This window comes from Oryzias melastigma, linkage group LG7 (genome assembly GCF_002922805.2).
Source record: "Oryzias melastigma strain HK-1 linkage group LG7, ASM292280v2, whole genome shotgun sequence".
In the NCBI taxonomy this organism is placed as follows: domain Eukaryota; kingdom Metazoa; phylum Chordata; class Actinopteri; order Beloniformes; family Adrianichthyidae; genus Oryzias; species Oryzias melastigma.
In genome coordinates, this window is record NC_050518.1 from 16263936 (window position 1) to 16290934 (window position 26999).

Below are 26999 nucleotides of genomic sequence, written 5' to 3' on the forward strand. Positions count from 1 at the left end.
AATATAACATTTTTTGAAACATTAGTTTAACTTTACAATAACATCCTTAAAATCAAAGCAAAAATTTCAGTGTGATTTGATTTTTATTGAGTTTTAGATAAAGTTTTTCTATATAATTTTAACTAATTTGAATAATAATTTCCTTTTTTACATCCTAGCTCTTAACGAGACAAAAAAATCTAAAAAGTTTTGGAAAGATATAGAGCAGCGATAAGTTAAAACAACTTAAAACATGGTAAAATTTATTTAAGGTCCAGAAAATTTAAATATTTGCAAATATCAAATAACTTGCTGTTTAGACAGTTTATATTATTATGAACTATTCCAATTTGCTTTGTTCAGGAGGGCAGTAACCAAGCGGACATTTGGACAAACGGGCCTCCTCATTCACACATGGTATGCCAGCCATTCTTTGATCAAGACCATCTGGGTCATGGCAATTAGCCAGCATCAGTTCTACTTGGACAGAAAGCAAAGCAAAGTAAGTGTCAGCTGTGAAACACAGGCTTCCTTTTATTTTCTTTCCCTTTTTTTAAATCGTTTTTTTTTGTAATTATTATTCTCTTTACAGGCTAAACTTGGAACAACTAGAAGTTTGGAGGAAATTGCCATGGAACTCACAGAGCACGGAGGGGCAAAGATAAACAGGCTGGGAGATGTAGGCCTGAAGAATAACTTCATAACAGCCAGCAATGGGAGTCTGGTTTCTACGGGTTGGTTTGATTTTTGATTAAAAATAACTTTTTATAGCAAAGTGTCCAATTAAAAATCCCATTTATGCTTTAAATAAGTCTAGAAACCCTGACGTGTTGTCAGTTCTAAGGGTGTGGTTTTATAAAGAACAGTGGTCATAATTCTGTCTCTGCAGGTTCTGCAGACTCTGAAATGAGTGAAGAACAAAAGAAAGAAAGACTCTCTGAACTTAGAAGAAAGGAAAAGGAGATCCAAGATATTTTGGCCAAGAAAACAGAGGAGCTGAAGAAGATTTGCCGTCGAGAGGCAGTAAGAACTCATTTTCTATTAAAGCTCCTCCGCACTGGTGCTGTGAGTTATGTCTGCGGTCCTCTGAACTCCCTTTATTAAAGCCTCCTGTCGCACAGAAAAGACCCGCTGATTGGTTCTGCCGTTTCTTTTTATGCTCGGCTGATTTACTGTTTTTGCCTTCAAGGAACTGACTGGAAAGCTGCCAAAAGAATATCCTCTCTCCAAAGGTGAAAGACCACCGCAGGTCAGACGACGGGTCGGCACCGCTTTCAAGTTAGATGAGCTTTTCCCCTACAACGAGGTATCCATTCAATCTGGTGCTGCAGCACTATTTTTTTGTTTCATTTTTAACCTACTTTAAAATGTATATATTAGAGTTTTAATTGTAACAGGTTATACCTTTTGTATTATCTGATATAACAGCTACTGAGAATTGTTGGAGAAAACATAATGGTTTGGACTATTTCTAACCTTTTATACGATATATCACCTTTTTTTTGCAGGTATATTTAAATATAGCTTTTCTGTCATTGTAAGCGTTACTTTAGAGATAGTTACATCACCTGCTGAGAACAGAATAGAGCAATGGCTTTTCAGTTTGGGGCATGGCCATATTAGATAACCAGTATTTTTTTCTATTTACTTTGTTGACAAATATTGCACATGCAGAAACATTGTCACTCCACAATACATGCCAATAACAACATTTTTCAGTACAGTGTATAGTACCTGGCTGCTGTCAGCTTAACCTTATATAACCATTCACATCACATTTGATGCACAGATTTCTGAGACTAACAGTGGCGGACAAAATTGTTCATACCCCTCAGTTAAAGGAGGACAAACCCACAATTCTCATTGAAATCACTTAAAACTTCCAAAAGTAACAATAAATAAAACACCTGTGATGTCAATTAAAGGACACACCTGAGTTAATCATGTCACTCTGGTCAAATAGTTTTCAATCTTTTATTGAGGTACCATCATTTTTGTCCAGGCCTGTTTCATTAGTTTGTTTTTTTAAATAATTATGTTAATCAACAATTCAAAAGTGATGGCTGATTTTGATTGTTTAATTTTCAATAAATTTTTATTTATTGTTACTTTTGGAAGTTTCAAGTGATTTCAGTGAGAATTGTGGGTTTGTCCTTCTTTAACTGAGGGGTACCAACACTTTTGTCCACCACTGTATATACCTCATTAGCATGATCCAAACCTTCCTGAAAAACCCCATTGTCTTTAACTTTTTTACCCTGTAGTACAACATCATTCCACTAGAGGCAGTAGAATGTCTTATTCCGGTCAATTCAAAATGAATGCCTCCGCAAAATCTCAAAAACAGTTTTGGCGAGAAAAGATTAGCTAATGTTCTAAACTTTGTGGCAACAATAAAACATCTATTTTTTTCATTTTTATAAATGACTACTTGCTGCATTTAAACCATAATGCAACAGTGTTGATTATCAATTGTTTATAATACAGTTATCCCATATTTATAATGTATGGATCAAATTTGAGACAGTGGGTGAGTAAATAGCAAATCATAATTTACATTAACTATATCTCATAAAAAATGATATTGCACGCTTTGACGTCAATGCTTTGACGTAATGGGCCTTACAGGATCGACGATGTGGGTCAGAACGCTGTCTATTGGACTTTGATGTTGAAACATCTGGTGTGATTGCTAAACATTCTGTTATGTGACTTATGCTGCATTTCATCATAAATTGGGTCGTAACCTTGCTCAAAACAACTTAGCATTTTAACCACAACAGCCACTAACCATATAATGCTCCGCCAAACAGATATGAAGTTACACCAGCTAACCTCTGCATGTCTGTTGATGAGGAAGAACAAAAAACGAAGTTTGAATCTAGTCCTTTAAAAAAAAAAGCTCTATGTGGGTTAATGTAACAATGCATTCATCAATTTGTTAATAAGGCATAAAAGTGCAGCATAACATAAAAGTATAAAAAATGTAATTTAGTATTAAAACCCATCACAGGCCATAGAAATATGAGAAATACATTTCCTCTATTTTTTTAATGTTTAATATTGGTAATAGAAGTTTGTCTATTTACTGGTTCTTCCAGCCTCCTGATGAATTGTACAGAATAACGGCATCTGTGCTTAGCATGGAGTTGTTTAGAACAAAGTGAGGGTAAATGACTGCTGTGAATTCATTCTAAGTTTGACCCACCAACTAACTTCTGACATGGATAAAGCAATAAAAAATACCTAAAAAGGATTATTTTTTCCCAAATGCAGGATCCCTTCCTCAGGAACCTAGAGAGTAGATTTGCCCTCCAACAAAAGATCGTGGAGGCGGCAAAGAAGCTCGCAAATGAATCCGAGTTGTGCAAAACAGTCAAGAAGAAGAGGAGAAGAAACTGTCGGGATGCCATGCAGAAACTCCAGCAGATAGAAGACGAGATGAACCAGTACAGAATCAAGAAGGGGGAAAAGCCCACGCAGCGGGCGTCAGTCATCATCGCAGGTGAGGTGCAAGTTTTAGAAATGCTGCATTAATCATTTAGATGCGGTTGGATTTATATAACGGAGGGTTGTTCTGTTTCTCCAGATGATCTCGCCCGATCTGACTTCAGCTCTATGTCTAGTCTACCACTGGATGATGGTGAGTCAGAGGACAAGACATGTCTGAAACTACTTCAGATTGTTCTGAAATTGAGGCGTCCTTTTTTCACTTATTTTTATACTTTATCTTCATATTTATAGTCATACATTTTCTTTTTTTTCTTGTGTTAAGATGATTCTGACAGTGGGAGTCAAAGGCCACGCTCACGATCCGTTCAAGGCTCCCCTCAGCTCAGTCCGTTGCACTCGTTGGCACCAGAATATGATATAGAGAGCCACAGTTCCCCAGGCAGAAACCGCAAGAACCACGCCAGGTGAGAAGGGTTTTTTCAACTTTTACTGTTGTAAGTATAGGTTGTTCCGCAAGATTTGAATCGCCAAAATTTGTCCTCAAGTCAAGAAATTAAATTTTATCATGCATCAATGGAGCCAACTGTATTTGTCATGTCATGTTTTCCACCTGGTTCCTCTTCACCCATCTCACACCCCCCCCTTTTTTTTTTCCTTCTTCCAATTCTTTCCTACTACTGGCAACATTTTAGATATGTTTATGATGGCCAGGCGACCCCAGGGTACTGCCAAAACCCAAGTGAGGGCTCCTCTACTCACAGTAGTCCATATAAAACCCTTCCTAGACCTCCTAGAGACCCGCGCAGCATGCCTGCAACCCCGGTTATGACCCGAAACGCCTACAGCAGCAGCCAGCTCAGGTGTGCCATTCCTCCCTCCTGCGTGGCAAATAAAAATAGAAAGAATCCTTTTCTTCAGTTCTTCTTAACACCCTGCTCTTTAAATTGGTCTTTTTTCAGGTCGGAGGCTTCTTCTCACTGCTTCAGGCATCGCAGTGGAAGTCTGGAGTCTCAACCCCAGCTAGGAAACGGCACGGACCCAGAGAAGCCCGTCTTCATCCTGTCATCACACCGCAGCAACAGCACAGAGTTGTTAGAGGACTGCTCCTCATACACCAGCCAGTCCAGTCTGGAATGCTGTGGCGCAGCGAACTCCCACTACAACACAAGTGACTCGCGTACCTCAACCATGCACCACCTTCGCAAAAAAGTGGAAGTGTATGGGAATACCGGAAGCATGCCCAACTTGGTCCAGCACCATTCTGGTTACAATTACTCATGTGAGACCTCAACGAACTATGCACCCAGTGCCTACTATGTTACTGGATACCCTTGCCCAGACGTGGAGCCCTACGTCAATGGATCTTGTGTGTACGAAAGTGAAGTGGAAGGCCGCTACAATGTCAACCCGAATTACCAAATGAATGGCTGTCACGGACACGACAGATTCCGCCACTACAGCAGCGACGCGACAGACAGTCTTTCTCAGAATCCTTATGCCACGATGAGGCCGCCGCGGAGTAGAGAGGGCCCCAGAAATGACCTCTTGGCCAAGAACATGCAGAAGGCCTTGGTGGCAGAGCACCTAAGAGGCTGGTACCACCGCCACAGAGGACACAGAGAAGGTGGCAGGGGACCCATGGTTGGATATGACTTTGACAACAGCACACAGCTCAGTCTGGGCTACCAAACAATGCCAGCAGGCTTCAGCCACTCCAGTAGAACCACATCTTACTCATCAGGTGAGATGATTTTTGTTTGTATCTATTAAGTTATTTTTTCCCCCACTTAGGTTCTTTGTTTTTAACCACAACCCATTAATCTGCTTTAAATTAGACCTAAAAATAAAAAAGAGGGGTAAAAATAACCAATTCATGGAATGGTTGTTCCTCTAAGCACAAGATTGGTAAGTTGGTACAAAATTTGGTCTTCGATAAAGTCAATGAACTCGATGTTTTTTCAGACACAATTTTGTTACAAAAAATTGAGAGTGTGAATGTAGGATAAAAGGGAGGAAGAAATAAACTGCTTTCTAGAACATTAATTAATTAAAAATAGTTTACCTAGGTGTTATACTCGTAAATGGAAATGCTAATTTTGTTAATTTCTCTAGTGAGGTTTTATATATATGTATATATATATATACTGTATAAAATTGATTTAAATGGACATGAAAAATCAATATTTCGTAGAATCAAATTAAAATGTGATTTTATGAATCAAAATTGAATTGACTTAGTATTTAATTAGGGATAACGAGCTCTATTTTTTTCTGTGAAGTGTGTTCCAGAGTTTAACTTTTATTCCATATGATATAAGCCCTAAATTACATTTTTTCCCCAGTATTTAAACAAAGGGCAACTCCACTATGCAATGCATGAATTTGTAAAATTTGTGGCTCATGTTAAAAATACACGGAGTGAACACAAAAATCACCATTTTAAATGTTTTCTAAGGGTTTTCTATGCTACCTTTGACCCCTTCAGGCCATATGTCACTAATTCACAACATGCCATTAAATGCAGGAATTAACTTAATTTAGCATCACCTGGAACAGAAAAAAAAACACAGGAATAAGTTTCTGTACTGGTTATTGGAAATATCCTCCTGGGTTAAACTAGTAATGCTTTGGATGGATTTCCTATTTTATTTTTTGCAGCCATGTGGTCACATTGTTGACTATTTGAAATAAGTGAATGTTATCCCATCTGGAGTTTCAGTCTAAATAGTTTAAAGTCCCACTCCAACTGTACTTTTATGTTTTTTAAAATCTGGTCTTTTAATTATGTATTCAGTGTTTTTAGCAGAAACCAAAAAGCCTGTCTCGTTTCTTTAAGACATAGTTTCTGCAGAGCAGCAGGAGTTCATTAGAAATTCACCCCTGAGTTGTGGGCAGGACTGTTGGTGTGGAAGTAACCCTTGAATGATATCCCATCATTCCTTTGCTTACACTCTCTCCTGCTAGCTTAAAACCCATCAAAACTCCAAGCTAACATTAGCGTAGCAAAAAAAAAAAAAAAAAGATATCCAGATGTACAGTTTTGAGCCAGATGCCAGCTCAGGTGTAGAAAATGAAGACATTAATGGATCTATTCGTTTGGAAGTGGATATATCGGAATTGGAAAGGTGTAGGAAGACTTTGGCCCGCCCATCACAACTGCCGCGTTACAAAGCTGAGCTTTCTCAAACCGCTGATTATAATCTATTCCTGATGCATCACAAACTGTTTTAAATCTTAATTTAATTTATATATATCTTCCATCATGAGAAAAAAGCTACAAGAACATGTTCAAAATACCAAAAACAAGATTTAGTGCCTTATTTAACAAAGAGGAATTACATTCTGATTAGACAAGCACATTTTTACTTTGACATTTAAATACTAAAACAAAAATAGTATTGATTATCCTATCAGGTATATTCTGAGGATAAAAACCAGGGGAATATAGAAAGAACATGTTAATAGAGGAAGAGATTTCAATATAATTTTAAAGAATATACAGAATAGTTTGAACTTTTTCATAATTAACATTCCATTAGGGAGACATATCTTCATGGGAGTCGGTACAAAACCCGTATCCAGGCTTGTTTTGGTTTCTGTTACTTCACAGTATAGTTTTGTAACATTTTAATCAAGTTGTTTTTGTTGTGGTTATTTATCAAATTCTAGTTACTGCCATAAAGCTTATTTCCTGCTCTTGGATTCAGCACAATCCCCATCCCTGACACAATGTACTTTAAGCTTACTAAGAACCCATGGCGTGTCTGAACAGCAACGCCTGACAGTGACGTTTTACAGAAAGCGGCCATATTGTTGCTTCACGTTGTGGTTTGCAAACACCACAGAGAATTCCACAGTGGTTTAAGAAGCTACAGTCACCTCTCTGTCACACAACGACAGGAGCTGACAGTCTTGTGATGTCTGCAGTGTCGTCAGCAGAGAGCACAGGAAACTGGCGCAACCAGCTGGCAGTGGGCCTGGCAGAGTTGGACTCACCTGACACACCTCAGTACTCTCGTCGAGCTCCGTACAACCCCAGTCCCACGTACAACAGGTGAGAGCAGTTCAAGGAAAAACCTGTCCACACAAGTGGAAGTGTGTGAGACACTCTGTTTGGCTCTGACAATATGTTTGTTGAATTTATCTCTTTATATTGTAAAAAAAAGTACATCTAATTTATAAAATACTGCTAAAGTGATCTGAATGTATTCAGGTAAATGTTCTCACAGACTTTTTTTCTTTTCTTCTTTCTGCCCTCCCCTGAACTCTGAACTTTTGATGAATGAGTCCAGATTTTCTCCTGAAAACAAAGGCTCTGACACATTACCTAAAAAATCTGAGTTAGTAGATGTGGTTGGCGCTGAGTCAGCTAGTGTAGATGAACCGTCAGACAGCCATTCTGGCACTTAATGGTGAGAAAAAACAGCTGAACGCTTTGTGTCGTGTTGCTACTCATCTCCATTTTGACTATCCCCTGGTGTGTTTCTCGGCTTTAATTTGAACCATTTTATTCTTCATTATGATTTGCAGATTTTGTTTTTCACCCATTTCATCATCTTTTGCGATCTGTTTTCCATAACGGCATAATTCTATTCAGGATTGCGCCTGGATACTTTCCCAGCTGTCACTGGCTGGGAGACGGGTTGCACTGCAGAGTTTTCTGGCTTCATAAAAACAACCATAAACGCTCCGATTCAGTCTTACAGAGAGTTTAGAACCACCCATCAACCTCACATGTTTATGATGCTGCACAGAGAAGCCCCAGAGCGAGTTGAACCGGAACTAGGAGCCTTTTTCCTTTAGTTAAACATAGTGCATGCAGTGAACATTCAGTATATCGAAGTAAAGATTTTTAGGACTAGCTGCACACACTGTGAGCACAGAGAGTAAAGTCTGTGGATTTCAAATTTGCCAATAATGGAAAATGATTCTTTGATAGTGTTATTCTATCATTATGAGATAGTAAAAGTCTAAAAATAAAAGGAAAAATTGCAACGCCTGAAGTTTATTTTATGGCATACGCTTGAATTTAAGTATAGCAAGTATGCAATAGACCAGGGGTGTCAAACTTAATCAAACAAGGGGCCAAAATCCACAATACACCATGGGTCGTGGGCCAAACTCAATAAACATTTATTGAACACACTAAAACTAAATGTTACAAATTTAAAAACATAACTTTTTAACATTAAAAACAGGCAGGAAAATTATTCCAGAATAAATTATCTTAAACCTTAAATAACGTTCAGTATATTACTCTCCATAAAAATATATTTTGTAAAAAGTAAGAAATAAGCACAAGATAACTTTGGGCCATTAATAACAATAAAATAAAATTATCTTGAGGGCCAGATTCGGCCCCGGGGCCTTGACCTTAACACATGTGCTGTGTAGACCATTTATGAGTTGGAAGTATGCTAACTGAATACTTCTTATGACTAAAATAGAACATTTTAACTAAACTTCATTTATACTGCCTTACTTTTAGCATAGACCCAGGTCGGCAACCTTTAACAGTAAAAAAGCCATTTGGGCTCATTTTTACTCATTAAAACCTAGAAGGAGCAGCATAGTCTTACTTTGGTCTTGAAGGGATTTGGATTTGCGTTTATTACCTTCTTTTTTTTAAATAGTAAATATGAATCATGTCGTTCTTTTGCATGAACAAAAGCAAAAATATAAAAAGAACCTAGCATCTCTCAAAATGTGATTTTTTTTTTTCGTTTTATGTTTGACAGAAGATCAAATAACTTCTTTTCAAAATAAAAGATGCTCTGTGCCAAACAGGATTCTCTCAGTGCAGCTCTGGACAGCTATTAACCATTGTTGTGCAGCATAAGATAATATGTACTTTTAACTCATAAAATATCAAACTTTTTACCAAATTTTGCTTTGCATATAAAATCTGTTCATTCTGGAGATAGTGTTTAGAAAACAAGGCTTCTTCAGGTTTTTACAGCAATCTAAAAACCTACATAGTTTATGTGCACCTCAGCCATCAATTTATACATTTAACTAATTTGAATTAAATAAAAGCAGATTAAGTAATCCTTACTTTAAAAAAATTACTATTATTTTATTTTTCTTCAACCAAAGAGCCACATGTGACTTTGGAGCCGCAGGTTGCAGACCCCTGGTATAAACCTATGGTACGGTCACAAATACAACTGCCACTGCATGATGGGAAGGCATCTGCAAATTCTTTAAGATTTCATGCCACCGCCGGATTATTTTTTTTAGAATGGTGCAGAATGGCCCGCTTTTATATGTTACCAGTATCAGGCGGCTGGCGGCCAGTGGCATATGGACGACCACCATCCGGAGACATTTACACATCATCCAGTCGGAGCTGCTGCCGACTGGTGATCCATCCTGTGGCCACACAACTGTTCCTTGATTTTGAAATGGCGTCACCCACGCGCAACTTCGAAATATGCAACTTTTAAAGGAAATATCGTCTGGTTGCTGTTAAATTTGAATTCCACATCTACTGTAAAAATGCGACTGTTATCTCGCGATTACAAATGCCGCCGCATGGTTCGAATTAGCTGAAAAAGTTGCATTTAGGTCGCCACGCGATGACAGTTTGGGATATGTGACCGTAGTCTAAGTATACTTAAATATACTTATGTTTGCTTAGGGATTCCATCTTTGACAGTATTCATTCCAAAGCTGTTTATTTACTCCATGAATCTTTACATTTTTTATTGCATTTTTAATCTCATCTCCCTCTTTTTTTCCCTTTGATATTTTGAAAAGCAAAACTTCCTCAGATCTAACTTTTTTTTTTGTTTCTGTACAGATATTATTATTACCAGGACAAAAACTACATGAGCATCCACTGAGGAGGACCAAACACTGGCACAAACTGCTTTAGGGCCAGGAGCACATGAAGGGAATGGAGCTGAAAGAGGCCATACACACAGTTACGTTTGCAGTCACGGTCGTTGGGGACTCTTTGTCCACGTTTATTTTTCTGCAGAGAGGTGTACACCGTCTTCATGTTTGAGTAAGCTCTGGACGCGCTGATGACACTCTTGAATGACTCCCCCATGTGCCTTGGACTGGATGAATCGTAGAGGCAGATGAGAATGTGTCGAGATGTTGCACAAGTGCAGTGGACTTTAACCCTACTGTGTGTGAAATATGACAAAAAAATGGCAACATGTATTTTAAACCCAAACTAGCTACTGCCTTATTCAAAACAGTAGACTATAGACTTAACAATCGTCATTTTCATCTCACAAAAAGGTAGTCTTAAATATTTCATTAGGATTTACATCACTTGATTCAATCATGACGGTGCGCTTTATCAGTGATGATTTTCTGTCTTTTTTTGTTTTTTTGAAAACATGAAATCAGAAATGTTAATATTGTTTATAGAATCATTGTTTTTGTGCAGTACTGTGTTTTAAAATGCATGGGGAACCTTTTGTAAAATACAAAACAATTGAAACACTTTATTTTATTTAAAAAAAACAAGAAAAAAAGTTACTGCCATTCAAACTTTGTTCATGTGCATTTTTTTTTAATTCCATTTCATTTGTGCGGTTGATGTGTAGGTATATGTTGTAGATCCTGTGATAAAATATTTTCCATTTGAAGAGAACAGGTGAATAAAATACACGTGTGACTCAGATGGGAGTTATTTTCTTTCAAGGGCTGGTAAAGCTGGTAAACAAGTACTTCTGGTTCTGTAGGTACATTGGTGAGTAAGTCTTTGTGTATTTGAGTATTAGCTGCTGACAATGGAACATTTGTGAATCACTGTCTCTCCTTCATATTTATTAAATTCACACACTCAGCTTTATGTTAACTCTCATTTCCGTATAGATCACTGTCCAAAAATTGATGCATAAAAGATTCAAATTATTTTGTGGTGATATGATACAGTCCAATTCTTTGACATAAATAGATAGAAACTGTGTGTTCAATTTAAAACTTTAAATGAAACTTTCTTTAAACAGAGACTCTTTTATTTCTTTTTGGTACTTTTTATGAAGCAAAATATCAAAACCTGGCATCATACAGACTGTTTTGTTCTAAAAAAAACTATTATACTAATTTATTTGGATATTGGTTGAAGTGCTGTGGAATAAAGGGTTTTCATATGTTTAGTGAACTCAACACACATCCCTTGCTGTGGTTCCAGTGTTGCAAAAGACACGCAACCTTGTGATTGGTCATCTTTTGGTTGCATCACATGTCCCAAAAAGGCAAACATTAGAGACTCAACAGGGAGAGACAACAAACAATCAAACGAATTATTTACTTTCTGGTCGATTTAACACCTTTTTACCAACATGATATCGTTTGTATCCGTGGTTTTCAAATGATACTGCTGTTACGATTTTTAGATACTTATATTTATCTTTTACATCCCTTCTTATTACCAAATTGTAATATTTTTTTTTTCTTATCTTGGCTAAAAAAAATACACATATGCATATTTGTTTCAAGAATATGTGATTTGACCCAAAACGCAGGACACTAAACTTTGTCTTCAACTTCAATGAATAAACTAACATTTGACATAAACAACTCAAACGTGACTAATTTTAACTGTAACAAGTTGAACTGAAAGGGGAAGCAACGAAGTGACAACAAGTGACCTGACAAAGCTGAGCTGAAAATGAGCAGTTCTAAGATTATTAAGAATGTGAACCTTTTAACAGAGTAACTCATAAACTAAACTGTTCGTATGTACTTTGATTCTAAAACTAGTTTGGTTGCATTTATTTTTTTAAGATGACCCCTTCCTAATTATTCAAATGATCTACTATTGGTTCCCACTGTACACAGACCACATTTGCTGTCTCCTGATCAGTCAATAACACCAAATTTTAGAGGTAGTGAACAAAACAAAGGTTGTCAAACACTCTAATATCTGTATTCCACATTCCCTGGTAATGTACTAAAGTACACCAATGCTATTTCTAGTGGGAAATGACTGGTCTGCAATAAAACCAGTGGAAACAACTTTGTGCTACAACTTTATCAAGAATACTCATATAATTTAAATAAAATATTATATCTGGGTTACCAGATGCAATCCTTGTGTCTGTTATTATATAATCTTAAATTAGTTAATGCATTTCTATTTCTAATTAAGATCAGTCAAACACCACATCTTCATTTAGTCAAAGAAGTTAAGAAGAACTATGAGAGACCGAAGACAAACTCTACTATACTCTTACACACACACTGTTATAGTCATTTACAAACTCTACTAACACTGTGTGACAAAATATGAATTATATCTCAAACTACCTCTCATAGAACTCCCCTAATAAATCACTGAGTATCCGTTTCTTTTTTCTAAAAAACAAAAGTTGGTTAAACAGACATGCTTCATTTTTGAGTAAGTGACATGAAAACGCTTGCTGATGTAAGACAACCAAAATCTCTTTTTAGTCATGCATGATCATTCTTTTGGTTTTCTTATGAATATCATTTTGAAAAAAAAAATGCATTTGTTTGCATAGGCCTACAGTTTTGTTTCACTTACAACTACTCTGCAAATCCAGTGAGATGCAGGTGTTAACAGTTGCTTCCTCATATTTTGTATTGTTGGAAGCAGTATTAGGTTATAGGAAGACAATGTTCTTGGCTGAAATACAAGTGAAAAAAAATGTTGTGAAAAAACTTGCTGGTTGAGTGAAAAATTAGAAAAAAAATCTAATAAACTGACAAAATAGAGCAAAACTTCAAAGAAATCAAGGTAAAATTATGATTGTTGCAACATAACAGTAAAAACAAAAGTTAAGCTAATCTAGTCGATTAGCGTATTCGAGTATTTTTTTCCCCAAGCAGGCTCTGTACCACAGAGGCTAGCTTTAAATACTAGCTCATTTAACTTTTTTATCTCAATAAAAAATGTCTTTCTACATAGATCCAATTTTAATCTTTTCCTATTTTTTTTTCAAAAAGGGATACAATTTGAAGATAAAAAATTCAAATTTTGGAAAAATTAAAGATGTTTTGTTATTTGTTGTTATTTAGCAACTGATATGTTGCGTGTAGATGAATCTCTGAGGAGCCTTTAACCTCAGTGGCACCCACCCAGCAGGCCATTGAAAAGGGCTCACCTGCTGGTGTCAATACCAAACTTTCCTTTTGCCTGAAGCAGCTGTCATCCCAAAAGATCACACTGGTTGGTCCAGCTGGAAGAATGTTCGCACAGTTTAAATTTAGACCCTCATGAGGCAAACACATGCAGCAGACGCCAAAGTCAGAGCCTCTGCGTTGCCTTCTTCCTTGGATCATATAGACGTCTATCTCCTTGATAAGAAAGACATTTTTTTAAGTGCAGCCATGTCTAACAGTGAGGACCTTAGTGATCTTGACGTGGAAGAAATCAATGAGGATGAAATTCTTGCAACGCTTTCACCAGAGGAGCTTAAGGAGCTCCAGAGTGAGATGGACGTCCTTATCGCACCAGATGAGAGTGTTCCTGTGGGGCAGAGACAAAAGGACCAGACGGAAAAGCCTCCGACGGGGACATTTGACCACAGATCTCTAGTCGATTATCTTTACTGGGAGAAGGAGTCCAAACGTATGCTTGAGGAGGAACGGGTGCCGGCTACACTGCTGCCCAGTGAGGTAAGAAATAAAACTGTTGGAGGATTTTTTGTGTGTTCAAATTCTTATAATATAAAAGGAAACTTTTAATCAGAATTCAAGGAGTTAAGATTTATTTTATTAACTTAAAACTCACTTTTTTTTAAAGAAAACTATACAAGCTGAAGCTGAAAAGAAGGAAATTGAAGAAAATGAAGATGTGAAGTATGAAGTTTATGAAGTCATAGAGGAAATCATAGAAGACGACACTATTGATTGTCCAGAGGGAATGGAAATTATAGAGGAAATAATTGAGGAAATTATTGAGGAAGACGATGAGAACGACGAGGAGGAGGCCGAAGTGACTTTGTCAAATGAAAAACAGGTGAATCGACTTGACAAAGAAAATGTTGAAAAAGCAAAGATGTACCAGCTGGAGGAGAAAAAACCTGTGATGCCTGAAAATCCTATTGATAACACAAAAAGTACTATTGCAGGAAAAAGTACACCGGAAATTCAGTCTTCACCTGACTTAGAGAGTGAGGACAAAGAAAAAAAATCAACTTCAGAGCATTTGAATCCCCAGAAGCCCTTGCAAGAGCCAGAATTAAAGGAGGCTAGTGAAAAACTCCCAGAAAGAGAACCAATAAAAGTAAACAAATTAAAAATTCCAAACCTGGCACTGAACAACATCAAAATGACATCCAGACCTTCAGGAAATGAGACTAACTTGGAATCAACTCTTGACAAGATCCGCAACAACAACCCGTCTGTCACGGAGGTAAACCTCAACAACATAGAAAACATTCCCAAAGAGATGCTCCTGGACTACGTCAATGCCTTGAAGAGAAACAAATTTGTGAAAACCTTTAGTATTGCCAACACGGGGGTTGACGAGAACCTTGCTTTTAGCCTGGCTAACATGTTGAGGGAGAATCGCAGCATCACGACATTGAACATAGAGTCTAACTTCATCACTGGGAAGGGGATTGTCGCCATCATCCGCTGCCTCCAGTTCAATGAGACTCTCACAGAACTTCGCTTCCACAACCAGAGGCACATGCTGGGCCACCACGCAGAGATGGAGATCTCCCGCCTGCTGAAGGCCAACAACACCCTTCTGAAGATGGGCTATCACTTTGAGCAGCCAGGACCTCGCATGGTGGTGACCAACATCTTAACCAGGAATCTGGATCGCCAGAGGCAGCTCAGGAAGGAGGAGCAGAAGCAGCAGCAGCTAAAAGAGCAGAAACAAGTCATGCAGATGTATGAAAACAGCCTCAATCTCCCTCCTGGGATACTGGAGATGCTGGGGTATGTGCCCCCGCTGGAACTCCTACAGGAACACGGGTTGGTCCCACCTTCATCAGACCTTACTGGTTTTCCACAAATGCAGCATCAGGTGGAGAAGGTAGTGACACAGAAGAAACCCAAGCACAACAGCATTCCCAAACAGCTCAGTACCGAACCATCAAACCCATTAAGAGATGTCCAGTTGAGGAGAACCCCGAAAAAACGTGATCCATTTCTAGACCTGGACCCAAAGAATGACAGAGGACCGGAGCGGCCAAGTTTCCAACTGAGAAAGACGCCAAAAGTGAAGGACGCGGGATCTGAAGGGTTATCGGACGAAAAGGCCAATCTTAGCAGCGTGATAAAGACTTTGAAACCTGTCCCGCGCAGACGAGTCCCTCCAAAGGTTGACCTCACGCCTCGAGATCAACTTCTCGATGAGATTAAAAAGAGCAATGTGGCGTATCTCAAATCTGTGAGTATCCAGGAAATGTGAAAGTAAAAGTGTGATGTTTGTCTTATCACTGATGTGTAACAGTACATGTTTTAGAGACAATCAAGTGACCTGCATGTTCTCTTGCAGGTGCCACTCCCTAAAGAGCTGGAATCAAGTGAGACAAGTCTCTTCTGAAACTACTTGACCTGTTTTTTCCATGGGTGTTGACTTTTGATAACAGTCACACCAAATGTATAAAATGACTAATCAATTTGTGATGTCATGAAAAAACAAGTTGAAAGCTGTTCCACAGAAGTTCTTATAAAAAGAGGTTTAACTTGGATAAAACCCTTACACAGTATTTAACATTAAGTTTTTTGAAATTATCCTTTTGTAATGTCTATGAAGTAAAGAACTGATTTTGTATTAATGTGATTTAAAATACTTTTTTTTTCATTGTAGGTTATGTTATGTGAAGCACAGCCCTTTGCCACACACACCTTTTGTCAATACAAAGCATCAGTTTAAGCATTAGCTTGAACCCCAGAGCTATGACATACTGATATTGTCAATGTCAGGATGGATTTTTGCTTAATATTTGCTGATATTTAATAAAACAGGCCTTTTCTCTCTGGTTTATGGAAAATGTAATACAATAATCTTAAATAAATACTGAATTTTTTGTTTGTCTTTTGCCACTGTGAGAGATTTTAGGCCCTGTGCTGATGGTACAATGCAATATACCAGAAGGTATCTGTCTTCTACAACTAACTTAATACATTACTCACAATATGTTGAGGGGATTGGTATTTACGTGAATACTTTTCCCTTTCGGTCTGAATGTTAATGAAATACTTACAAATTTACTTTAATAGTGATTGAGAAAAAACACAAATTTCATTAGTTTGACATTTATTACCCCCAAAGTTAGGATAAATAAAGATAGTCCCAAATGACAAAAATCAGCCATTTCAATAGAAGGTATTTCCATAGTTTGTCGAAGCTTGTCACTAGTCACCTGCTGTTCTTCTGGGGAACAGATTTCCACAGTACATATAGTATTGGGGGTTGGGGGTACAATTATCTTGTCTGTGCTACAGCTGGTTCCAGACGTGCTCCATGGGGTTTAGATCAGGAGACATTGCTGCACTCCCACTTCCTGAAGTCCAGCTTTGACATGATGTGGTAGAGCCTTACCATCTATGAGCAGAAAGTTGGGGGTGTTCTAGTGGAAGTAGGTTCTACAATGTCTCTGAGGTAAGAACGTGACTGGACCATCAAACTGGTTTGAAGGCCTGGTCCCGCTGACTTTCACGGCTATATCACGACTGACGCAAAGAAAATATTTCATCCCCATGGTACGGACACTATTAGGTAGTGCAACGTCCGAGATGTGGTCGCAGAATCGACGCGCATACATGACGCAGTACAAAATTTGGCCGCTGTTACACGCAGAAAGAATTTTTGAACTGCACAAAAATTTTGACTGCGTGTGGTATCAGTGGTACAGCACAAAACAGTGAGACTATTATGTGGAAAACACAAAATCAGGCGTCTGTCCCAAAAATTTATGAATTGAAAAACATCCACTGTGTTAGTCACAATATTCCTAACTTATCGTGTGTGGTAAACAAGCAGAATAACAAGAATGCCAAAAGTGATGGTCAAACTTTGCAGGTATCATAAAAGTATTTTTACTTGAAAAAAAAATGTTCTTTTTATTAAAATCTTACTGATGACTCAACCAAGAAATATAATGTGCAACAACAATCAAACCAGATATATTTTTAGACAGCTTTATTTGGCTTCCAGTTAATACATTTTTTAAGGAATGAAGAACATACATAAAATAACAACACATGTAAAGCTCTCCTAACAGATTTGCTACTTGTGTTTGTCACATGCATAGACGGCTGCAAGGAAAAACCACAGGACACATCTGCAAAAATAATAAAAACCAAAAATTGGAGCAGTTTTAAATAAACACATAATATTTCTGCTTGACATAACTTGGTTTATGATTTAATAAGATTTATTCCTTAGAACAAGGTTACCCTCATTGCTGCTGCTAGTTTGTCAGAGTAAAACAAATATGTGCATATCATGGCTTTACATTAAAACAAAGCTGCATTTGCCATTCACTTTTGAATATTGCATAGCTTAAATCATTTGGGATGGAGGGGTCTAGATAACTAGGAGTCCTATGATAACACAAAAACGTGCACACACTCAAAACAAATAAGGAAACAAAAAAAAAACAAAGTGATTGCAAAACAATTTTTTTCTAGTGAAACAGATATTTATTTATTGCTGTGTAACCAACAGTTTAAATACTTGAATTTGTCATGACAGTGAGCATGTTCATTTTTGAGGTAGAATACCTTCAAGAAAGCATTTGTGCTTAAGAAGAAAAAAAAAATCCAATATGCATGTGATTTGTGAATACTTAATTTTATTGTCGGGATCTTTTTCAAATGTAAAAGTAAATGGAGTGTAAAAAAAAAAAAGATCTTGAATTGAATGTTTTTTGGGACAAAGGAATGCTTAATAACTTTCAGCGCACCATGCCTATCATCATCCTCACTGTACAAAGATTGCACAAACTTTTAAAAAGTTCTTACCAATTTAAATATTGTGAGCTTGCAAAGTGACATGAGTTTGTAAACCAAACTGATATGATTATAAAATGTGGAAAAGTAGATTTTTCATTAATGTTTTCTATATAGATGGGGCACTGTTTGACACATTGCTGGCTAAAGGATTATTACTTGAGTCTGCTTTCGATAATGTCCTGAATTTTGTTCATTTTGTCCTCTTGCTGATCCAGGAGATCCATGATGATGCCCATGGGGGTCTTCTTCAAGCCAGCTCCTTCAATCTTGTTCTCCAGCTTGTTCTTCATGTTGCGCAGTCTCAGAGAGGCATGGATCATGATTACTGCAGGAAGACAAAGAAGAGTAAGTTTTTATTCGACCAGGGAAACAAAAAAAAAAAAAACAGAAAAAACAAACCAAAACTGTAAAAAATAAAAACTCAAATCCAAATGTGGGTCTTGTGACACACTTCACGTAGTAGTATGTGTCTGGCGGCATGCTTCATTTATTTATTTATTTGATTTCCATGGTGGGCAGATGCTGAATGCATGACATCAACCAGCAAATGTGGTTCTGTCCAAGTCAACCAGCCATAGCAACCAGTCAACACAGGCGCGATGGGGCAGGCCTGATTTGTGGTGTCATTGCTTCATCTGCTTGCCGCAGTGCTGGTACTGTTATATATGTTGCAACAGATCCACACAACCACTTGTGGCTACATTTTTCTGCCTGCAGATAGAAGGCGCTAATGCACAAATCATTGTTTTAAAAATGAATCACAACAGCGGAACATGCTGTTCTGTCATGGTTTGATGATCAAACTTTCGGGAAAACTTCAACATCAATATTCTCGTAAGTTTTTGTGGTAGAACACAGAGCTTTGTTCACAACATGCAGTGCAGCTGTGGGGGTTCAAAAGTACTCGATGATGCGAGCAAAAGCTAAAGAAAAAAAGATAAAACCGATAAGATAGTGTTAAATTTAAAGAACTGAACAAACAACTAGTTGTGTGAGGAAATATTCATAGATTTTTCTTTTTGGAAGAATTAGAAGCCTGATTGTACAAAAAAATAGGACCACAAATATCTTCAGTAAAAGGAAATATTATGAAAGAAAAAAAAAAAAAAATCACACTTACAGAGCAATGGGAAAGTAATCCCAAAGATGAAGACCATGACACCACCAAAGAGAGACAGCAGGAAATAACTTGTGACCATGACACCGATAACAAACAGAGTTGGATTCTTCCTTTTGAAACTTTTGATGGTGGCCTTGTTTTCTCCAGCCCACACAGACCCTGCAAAGACCAGAGTCACCACAGTTCCTCCCAGAAACATGCCGAAGGGATTTAGGAACCTAGGGGAAAAAAGGAGTAAAGGACATTTATTACAGTTAATATTATGTTTTATATTTAACAAACAGCACAACCTGCAGGTTTTTAGCAACTATAGCACTACAGTACGGGTTTTTTTTAAAACCGGAAGTGGGTCAAAGCTTACCCATAAGGCCTACCCATGGTCATAACTTCCACCACAAAGTTCTCTTTTAAATTAAAAGGACAATTAAAAACACCTTATAAGTCCAGCGTTCTGAATTATTCTTATTTTTTCTTTTATATAGAATAGAAAAGTCAGTGACAATGCCAATACCTGAATTTCTTTTAACCATTTCCTGTGATAAGCTAATAGTTTGTAGCATTTAGAACACTTTCTACGTAGCCAAAGTGTCCCAATAAAATATAACTAAATTTACACGAGAGCAAAAGATACGTTTAAAGATACTTATTGATAAACATGAGTGTAATTATCGAAAGGTAAATATAATGTTTAACATTATGTGCGTTTTGCGAATCAACATGTAAAGGGTGTGGGCAGAGACAGATGCTAACTTTGCCTGCGTAAAATTGAAGCAAAGACTTACCCCACAATCAAGAAAACCACCACGGCCACAGCGAAGTAATTGGTTTGGTAATACATTAAATTACTGATCATTCTGTTGTTCCACTTAGCTAAGTCGCTAACATCTGGTTTTGCAAATCGGTCCGCTCCGGGAAAGAAGTCGTCCCATGGTCGGAGAGGCGCTAGCTCCATCTTGGTTGCCATGTTGTCACCAAATGGTCCAAAATAGACACGCCACCATGCGCTGAGTAATATTTTGACAGGTCAGCTGATCCCTTGGTTAGGTGTGGGAAAACAGGTCAAACGGGAATGTGTACTTTCGCGAGATCTGAAGAGATTTTTTTTTCTTTCTTTATTCAAGGAGCTTTACACTTGCGCTGCTGAATTCGCATAAAAGTATATGGCCTTTCCCACTTTGTTTTCTTTTCTTTCTATTTTTAAGTGATACAATAAACGTTGTTATCAAACAAATAAGTAAAACCAGGAAATATAATATGTTTTGAAAATGATCATGTCAAAAACACATTAAAAAAATCGGAAGCCCCGATATTTTCGAAAACTGTCTACTTTTGGGAACTCTGATTCTGGATTTTTTTTCCACCCTAATATTTTGCCTAAAATTTGTGACAGGTTACCTTTTTTGATAACAATTTTAATAGATGATGCTTTAACCTGTCACGTTTGTAATTTAGTGAGATTTAAAGAAAAATGAATAATTTCTAAACCACGCATTATTTCTAAAACGTATATTTTTGCTCGGGAATCTTCTACTCACGTGTGTAAGTTATAATAATGTCGTATTACTTTCAAAACTGTTCAGTTGTAGGCTGGTTTTGAGTTGAGGCTGCGGTCTCCAGCGCAGCTCTGACTCCCGTGAACGCATCAGCAGGAATCGAGGACATGGGACCGTGAAAGTATGGCGGATGCCGAGGAGCCGTAAGTCTCAATGGATGGAAAAAAACATGTTCTGGTGGGCAAACGGTGATTCTCGGGCTTGGAATGGACGCGCTAAAATTATGTTTTACTGTCTTCTTTCAGGGAGAAGAAAAGAAGGCGAATAGAAGACCTGACTGACAAGTTAGTGACGAGTGCTAAATAATGCTTGGCGGCAGATTCGCGTTTCTCCGGCCGCTATATCGTACCAAGCCAGCAAACATGCTAATATAAATGCTAATATTCATGTAAACAAACAGCAGGTTTGCTAGCTTTAGCAGAAACCTCAAATCATGTATTTACCTTTTGCAAACTACGCATTACAATACAACAGAAGCCATTGCAGCTTTTCCAAAATCAGCCTGCAAAAATATGTTTTTATGGCATTGCTGGTGTGAAAATAACCTAACAACTAAAACTAGTTCTTTGACTGCATAAAAAATGAATATTTAAAATATTAGTGACACCCTGAGTCATAATAAAAGACAATAGGTGTAATTACACTGCAGTGAGAGCTTTTGTTAGCCGAAGAAACAAGCAGTCATTAATAATGACTCATTATGGCACTAATCTGCATCAAATATGGCTTTAAAAACACCTTTATAGCGTTTACAAAAGTGTTCAAAGTCACAACGCATTTCAGAAAATAAATAATCTTCTTTTATCCTTGCTAGCTGACACTCATCAACTCTCACAATTCTGCGTATTAACTATTTTGTTGTGAAAAATAATATATAATCTATATGTATTTATAAAAGTAATTACATTTTATTTGACAAAATATGGAAGTCAAGAGATAAACATGTCTGTTATCTTTAAATTAAATTGGAATCAATACAACAAACCTCCCAGGATTGTGTTCAGGTTCTTAATGGTTTTAAAGTCCCGCTCCAATCATTGGTTGATCAATTTTAATAGCACCCCCGTGGTCTTTCAATTATGATGTTTTTTTTAGGCTTTGTTGTTTTCTAGAACATAGTTTCTGCAGAGCAGCAGGAGATAATTAGAAATTAATCCGAATTGTTTTTGGAACTGTTGGCTTGGAGAAAGCCCGCCCCCTTTCCCATCATTTCTTTGTTTACTCATTATCTTGCTAGCTTTCAGCCCCTCACAACCCCAACCTAATATTAATAAAAATGGTGGACAATATTAGAACTATCCAGCCATACAGTTTTGAGCCAGATGCCATCTCAGATGAAGGAAACAGATACATTAATGGATCTAGTCGTCTGCATGTGGAGCAGAGGGAGCTTGTGGCTTCCTAAGTCCTACTTCACTGCTACAAACTCCGAAATGTAATTTTAAACGTTATTTTCTTTACATATATCTTCCATCATGAGAAAAATGCTACAAGAACATGTCAAAAACACCCAAAACACAATTTTGGTTCTTTAAGAATGTACCTCTTTTTTATATTTTTTATTGTTTGAAAAGTGCTTGAACAGAGCAATATTTTACAGTACCAAAGACAGAGATAAAAAATGTCTAATGTTACCAACGTTCCACATGTTTTGGGTTTACATTTTAAAGTAATAACCCCCAAGCTGTTTAAAAAAATCCCTAAAAAATAAAATGTAACTTATTTTTTAACACAAACCTTTATTTCCTTCCTTTTGTAGAGTTTAATTCAAATTTGTATTCATCCTATTAAGAGAGATGTATATTTTCTGCTGTTTTGGGTCTAGAATGGCTGTTGACGGCGGGCACAGGATCAGCGCTTGCGACTGGGATGGTCGCTGGAATCACGTCAGGAAGTTTTTGGAACGCCCGGGACCATTTACCCATCCCGACTTTGAGCCGAGCACAGAGGTGAAGCAGAATTTGATGATTCTGTTGTTGTTTTTATATTTTTTTCTTAGCTTTAAACAAAATAGTTTTACCACATCAACACCTGTCGTTTTAGTCTTTACAGTTTTTGTTGGAGACCTGCAAGATCCTGGTGATTGGGGCAGGAGGACTTGGTTGTGAACTTCTGAAAAACCTGGTATTTCAAAACTGCAAAATAATAAGTGTTCCTAAAGTTAGACATTGGTTTTGAGCGTGTAAAGAGCTTTTTGTTTGTTTTAGGCTCTTTCCGGGTTTCGCCTTATAGACATCGTTGACATGGATACTATTGATGTGTCAAACCTCAACAGACAGTTTCTTTTTAGGTTGGTTTTCACGTCCATATTTCATTTAAATAACTTTATTGTTCCTTAAAAAGCAAAATTCTGCACAATTTGTCTTGAAATAATTAAAAATTGATTTTTTTTAATCACTCCTGTGATGAATCGTTTAGGCCCAAAGATGTTGGAAGACCAAAGGCGGAGGTAGCTGCTGAGTTCATCAACAGCCGTATCCCAGGATGCAAAGTACTCCCGTATCCTTCACAGTCCTCTATATGGTTTAAAAGGAGTTCTGGTAAATATGGATTATTTATTATAACTTCACTGGAATTTGTCTTCCTTAAGAGTGCAGTCACTTCAAAAAAATACAAGATTTTGACGACTCCTTTTACAGACGTAAGTCTTTTTTAAAAAATATTTGAGTGAATTTTACAAAAATAAATTTATAGGAAGTCATTTTAATTGGAATGTTATGGTTTATTTGCAGAGTTCCACATCATTGTCTGTGGACTGGACTCCATCATTGCCAGGCGCTGGATGAACGGCATGCTGGTAAAATACTCAAAAAAAAAAAAAAATGGATCCACTCCTTTTTTTTTTTTTTTTTAACTTAAGGTTGATTTTCTTCTATAGATATCCATCCTGAGTTATGATGACGGAGTCCTGGATCCCAGTTCCATCATCCCCCTCATTGATGGGGGGACAGAAGGCTTTAAGGGCAATGCTCGAGTCATTCTGCCGGGCATGACGGCGTGCATCGACTGCACGCTGGAGCTTTACCCACCACAGGTACAACACACTTCTTCCTAAAAGATCGTTGGAATGTCATTGTGAAGGTTAGTCAGGTGTACTGAGGAAATGTAATATGGAGCAGGACATAAGTGCTGTTTTGTCCTGTGTGTGAGTATGTGGTACATCTGTTGTGGACAGGTAGATATGCTTTTATTTTTTCTGACAGCTGTTTTTTAACACAGATATAAAATAAATGAGACCTGGTTCATAACTGTAAACCTTCTAGCCATCTATAGTAGAGTGACAGATGGTGTTATGTTTATGGCTCACAGCTGAGTGCATTCAGTGTCTGCAAAAAACTTCTATGAGGTGTTTGTGCTGCAATGATAGTTTTCATGAACCTTTATTCCTATAAAATAGTGATTTCCTCAGGTGAATGTGGACAGAGTGGATCTATGCTACCACCTTCTGTTTTAGAAGTAAAACGCTTTATCTTTTAGAAGCCTTAAATCTACATAGAAAGGTGACCCTTAATTGGTTCAAAGATCCTGCTCATGTTTGCTTCCTGTAATTTTTCTGTCACAGTTTAAAACCATGTAAACTAAGCAGTTTGGAAGCTTCACTGCATTTAGGACAGCCTCTCCTGATGGATTTTTAAAACTCCTTGATAATTATATTCATATATAATGATATTTCCATATAAAGATAAATAATCAGATGAGTAGCAGATGCTAATAATTTTGCCCAAAATGTGACATTATTGTTTAGTTTTTGTTACCAAATAGTAATGAAGAGTATCCGGCTGTTTGTTATTCATCTCTAAGGCCTAATAAGTAGATAAGATGATTTTTTTCCCTTAAAAACAATAAAAACTGATTTATTTTACCTATTAGAACAATAATGACCGTCCCTATCAACTCTTTGTAATCCACAGATAAATTTCCCAATGTGCACCATTGCGTCGATGCCCCGGCTGCCTGAGCACTGCATCGAATACGTCCGCATCTTACAGTGGCCCAAAGAGACGCCGTTCGGAGGTAAGCTGAGACGCTCGCATCCTGCCGGGTCATGTGACACGTCCGAGCAGAGGACGCAGACCCGACTCTCATTCTCTCACGCAGACACAAGTTTAGACGGAGACAATCCAGAGCACATCCAGTGGGTGTTTGACAGAGCACAAGAGAGAGCGGCGGAGTTTAGCATCACAGGCGTGACCTACAGACTCACTCAAGGTCAGAATGGGAAACTATTAGTTTGGAGCTTTTCATAAAGATGAAATAACTTTCAAATGTTTTTGCAGGAGTTGTGAAGAGGATCATTCCTGCTGTAGCGTCAACAAATGCTGTTATTGCTGGTAAAGTTTTGCAAATTGTAATTTTCTGTTTGTGTGGCCTCTGTATCGATGAGGAAAAGGGATGCTAGTGGACAAAGCTTAATATGATTCTCCACAGCGTGGTGCCTCAGTAAATCTCCTTAAAATAGAATAAATTCTAAGGGAAAATATTTAAAGTTTTATTTAAATTTAGACATTATATTCATACTTTTTGCACGTTATCTTTAAATAATTCTAAATTCTGTTCTCCACAGCTGCCTGTGCAACTGAGGTTTTTAAAATCGCGTCCAGGTGAGTGGCTAAAACTGTTTTTTGTTTACTAAAGTTATCAAATGTTTTGTAATATTCTAATTTTTCTGTCCAGCGCTTATATTCCTTTAAATAACTACCTGGTCTTCAATGACGTGGATGGACTGTACACCCATGCTTTTGAAGCTGAGAAAAAGGTTTGTCGGATTTTTTTATTTTTCTTTAATTGTACAATTATCTTTTATTTTGGCGGTGCACTCCTCCTGCCAGAATTAACCGATTCTAACTTACAGGAGAACTGTACGGCGTGCAGTCAAGTACCTCAGGATTTGCAGTTCCCGCCCTCTGCCAAGTTACAGGAGATTTTGGAGTACTTGACGGAGAACTCCTCCCTGTAAGAGCTGTGATATGATGGAAAAAATTGGACAAAAATTCAAAAATCATCTTAAAGTTGCACGTTTTTTTTTTGTTACAGCCAAATGAAATCTCCGGCCATCACCACCATTCTAGAAGGAAAGAACAAGACTCTGTACCTGCAGGTAAAGAACCCATCCTCTGTGAATGCGTCACCACTCTTTTTTTATCACGAAATTCAATAAAAATATTCCTTTTTAATATTCTAGTCTGTAAAATCCATTGAAGAACGCACTCGGCCAAACCTCTGCAAAACTTTAAAAGGTAATACAGCTTGTTTAAAGTTGCTTGTTTGGACATTTCTCAGAGCACAACTCTAAAGAACGTTTGTCCTTTTTTCTGCACAGAGCTCGGCTTGTCGGACGGCCAGGAATTAGCCGTAGCCGACGTCACCACGCCGCAGACCGTTCTCTTCAAACTCAACTTCACCGCTTGAGCTAAAGGACCAGCAGCGATGCACGGACTGACTGGATGTTTGAATGACTGTTGTTTATGTCTCTGTAGCACATTTGATATGATGATGTAAATAAGATGCTGAACTCCTCACTAGTAAAATGTGATGTAAAAACATGGAATCATTTAATCGCACTTTTTTTTTTTAATTTGTCCACCTCTGTGTTCGTTTTTCTGCTGATTTACGTTGTTGAAGCTTCCCGACTGTTTAACAACATGCACTCAGCGCTAATAAAGTTTTATTATCATCATAAATTTGTATGCAGAAGTGTTTGCTCTGCTTTAATTCACCTTTTAAAACCAAAATGACTCTTAATTGGAGTCTGTAAATATAAAGAAACCAAGGAGGCCCTCTGTGTAGCTATTTTTGTGAGGAAAATTATATAAAGAAAAGAAAATTTGGTTCTAAATTGTATTTTATTTAGAATTAGGTTTTGCAAAATCAATCCATGAAATTTAGATATTTTAATTAACCTTGTCAATGTTATTTATTTAAATATAAACATTTTATTAGAGGATTAGAACCTACTTACCAAACATAAAACAATAGGAAAATTACATGAAAAT

The 26999-nt window shown here is 37.4% G+C and overlaps 4 protein-coding genes across 8 annotated transcripts in view; 3 read left to right on the forward strand and 1 right to left on the reverse strand.

The window, feature by feature from the left end:
• frmd4bb (FERM domain containing 4Bb) overlaps positions 1-11071 on the forward strand; it is a 28338-nt gene extending 17267 nt beyond the window's left edge. The window contains exons 13-24 of one of the 3 annotated variants that reach the window (XM_024292491.2): positions 343-481; positions 572-713; positions 869-1002; positions 1169-1285; positions 3256-3484; positions 3569-3622; positions 3755-3896; positions 4125-4292; positions 4392-5173; positions 7360-7486; positions 7725-7844; positions 10235-11071. In XM_024292491.2, the coding sequence (XP_024148259.1) occupies positions 343-481; positions 572-713; positions 869-1002; positions 1169-1285; positions 3256-3484; positions 3569-3622; positions 3755-3896; positions 4125-4292; positions 4392-5173; positions 7360-7486; positions 7725-7842 (2152 nt within the window). In that variant the 3' untranslated portion in view covers positions 7843-7844; positions 10235-11071. The remainder of the gene's footprint in view (positions 1-342; positions 482-571; positions 714-868; positions 1003-1168; positions 1286-3255; positions 3485-3568; positions 3623-3754; positions 3897-4124; positions 4293-4391; positions 5174-7359; positions 7487-7724; positions 7845-10234) is intronic. The other 2 variants (XM_036212813.1, XM_024292492.2) reach the window with 2 other exon arrangements.
• Positions 11072-13654: 2583 nt separating this feature from the next.
• On the forward strand, positions 13655-17388 carry lmod3 (leiomodin 3 (fetal)). Its single transcript, XM_024292493.2, has 3 exons — positions 13655-14034; positions 14162-15760; positions 15869-17388. Exons 1-3 carry the CDS (start codon positions 13747-13749, stop codon positions 15914-15916), a joined length of 1935 nt encoding a protein of 644 aa, XP_024148261.1. The 5' UTR covers positions 13655-13746; the 3' UTR covers positions 15917-17388.
• Positions 17389-17503: 115 nt separating this feature from the next.
• Positions 17504-20569, reverse strand: LOC112158860 (PRA1 family protein 3). Its single transcript, XM_024292499.2, has 3 exons — positions 20236-20569; positions 19454-19671; positions 17504-18658 (listed from the first exon to the last, which is right to left on the reverse strand). Exons 1-3 carry the CDS (start codon positions 20415-20417, stop codon positions 18486-18488), a joined length of 573 nt encoding a protein of 190 aa, XP_024148267.1. The 5' UTR covers positions 20418-20569; the 3' UTR covers positions 17504-18485.
• Positions 20570-20950: 381 nt separating this feature from the next.
• LOC112158859 (NEDD8-activating enzyme E1 catalytic subunit) lies at positions 20951-26687 on the forward strand. Of its 3 annotated transcripts, none has more exons than XM_024292494.2 (18): positions 20951-21149; positions 21252-21290; positions 22826-22955; positions 23050-23130; positions 23214-23296; positions 23425-23505; positions 23604-23647; positions 23739-23803; positions 23885-24040; positions 24918-25020; positions 25105-25215; positions 25284-25337; positions 25571-25607; positions 25681-25762; positions 25859-25959; positions 26041-26104; positions 26189-26243; positions 26327-26687. In XM_024292494.2, the coding sequence occupies exons 1-18, from the start codon at positions 21130-21132 to the stop codon at positions 26413-26415; spliced, it is 1395 nt and encodes a 464-aa protein (XP_024148262.1). In that variant the 5' UTR covers positions 20951-21129; the 3' UTR covers positions 26416-26687. The 3 variants fall into 3 exon arrangements, with proteins under 3 accessions (XP_024148262.1, XP_024148265.1, XP_024148266.1); XM_024292497.2 differs by having other exon boundaries at positions 25571-25601; positions 25675-25762; XM_024292498.2 differs by having other exon boundaries at positions 22832-22955.
• The last annotated feature ends 312 nt before the right edge of the window (positions 26688-26999 follow it).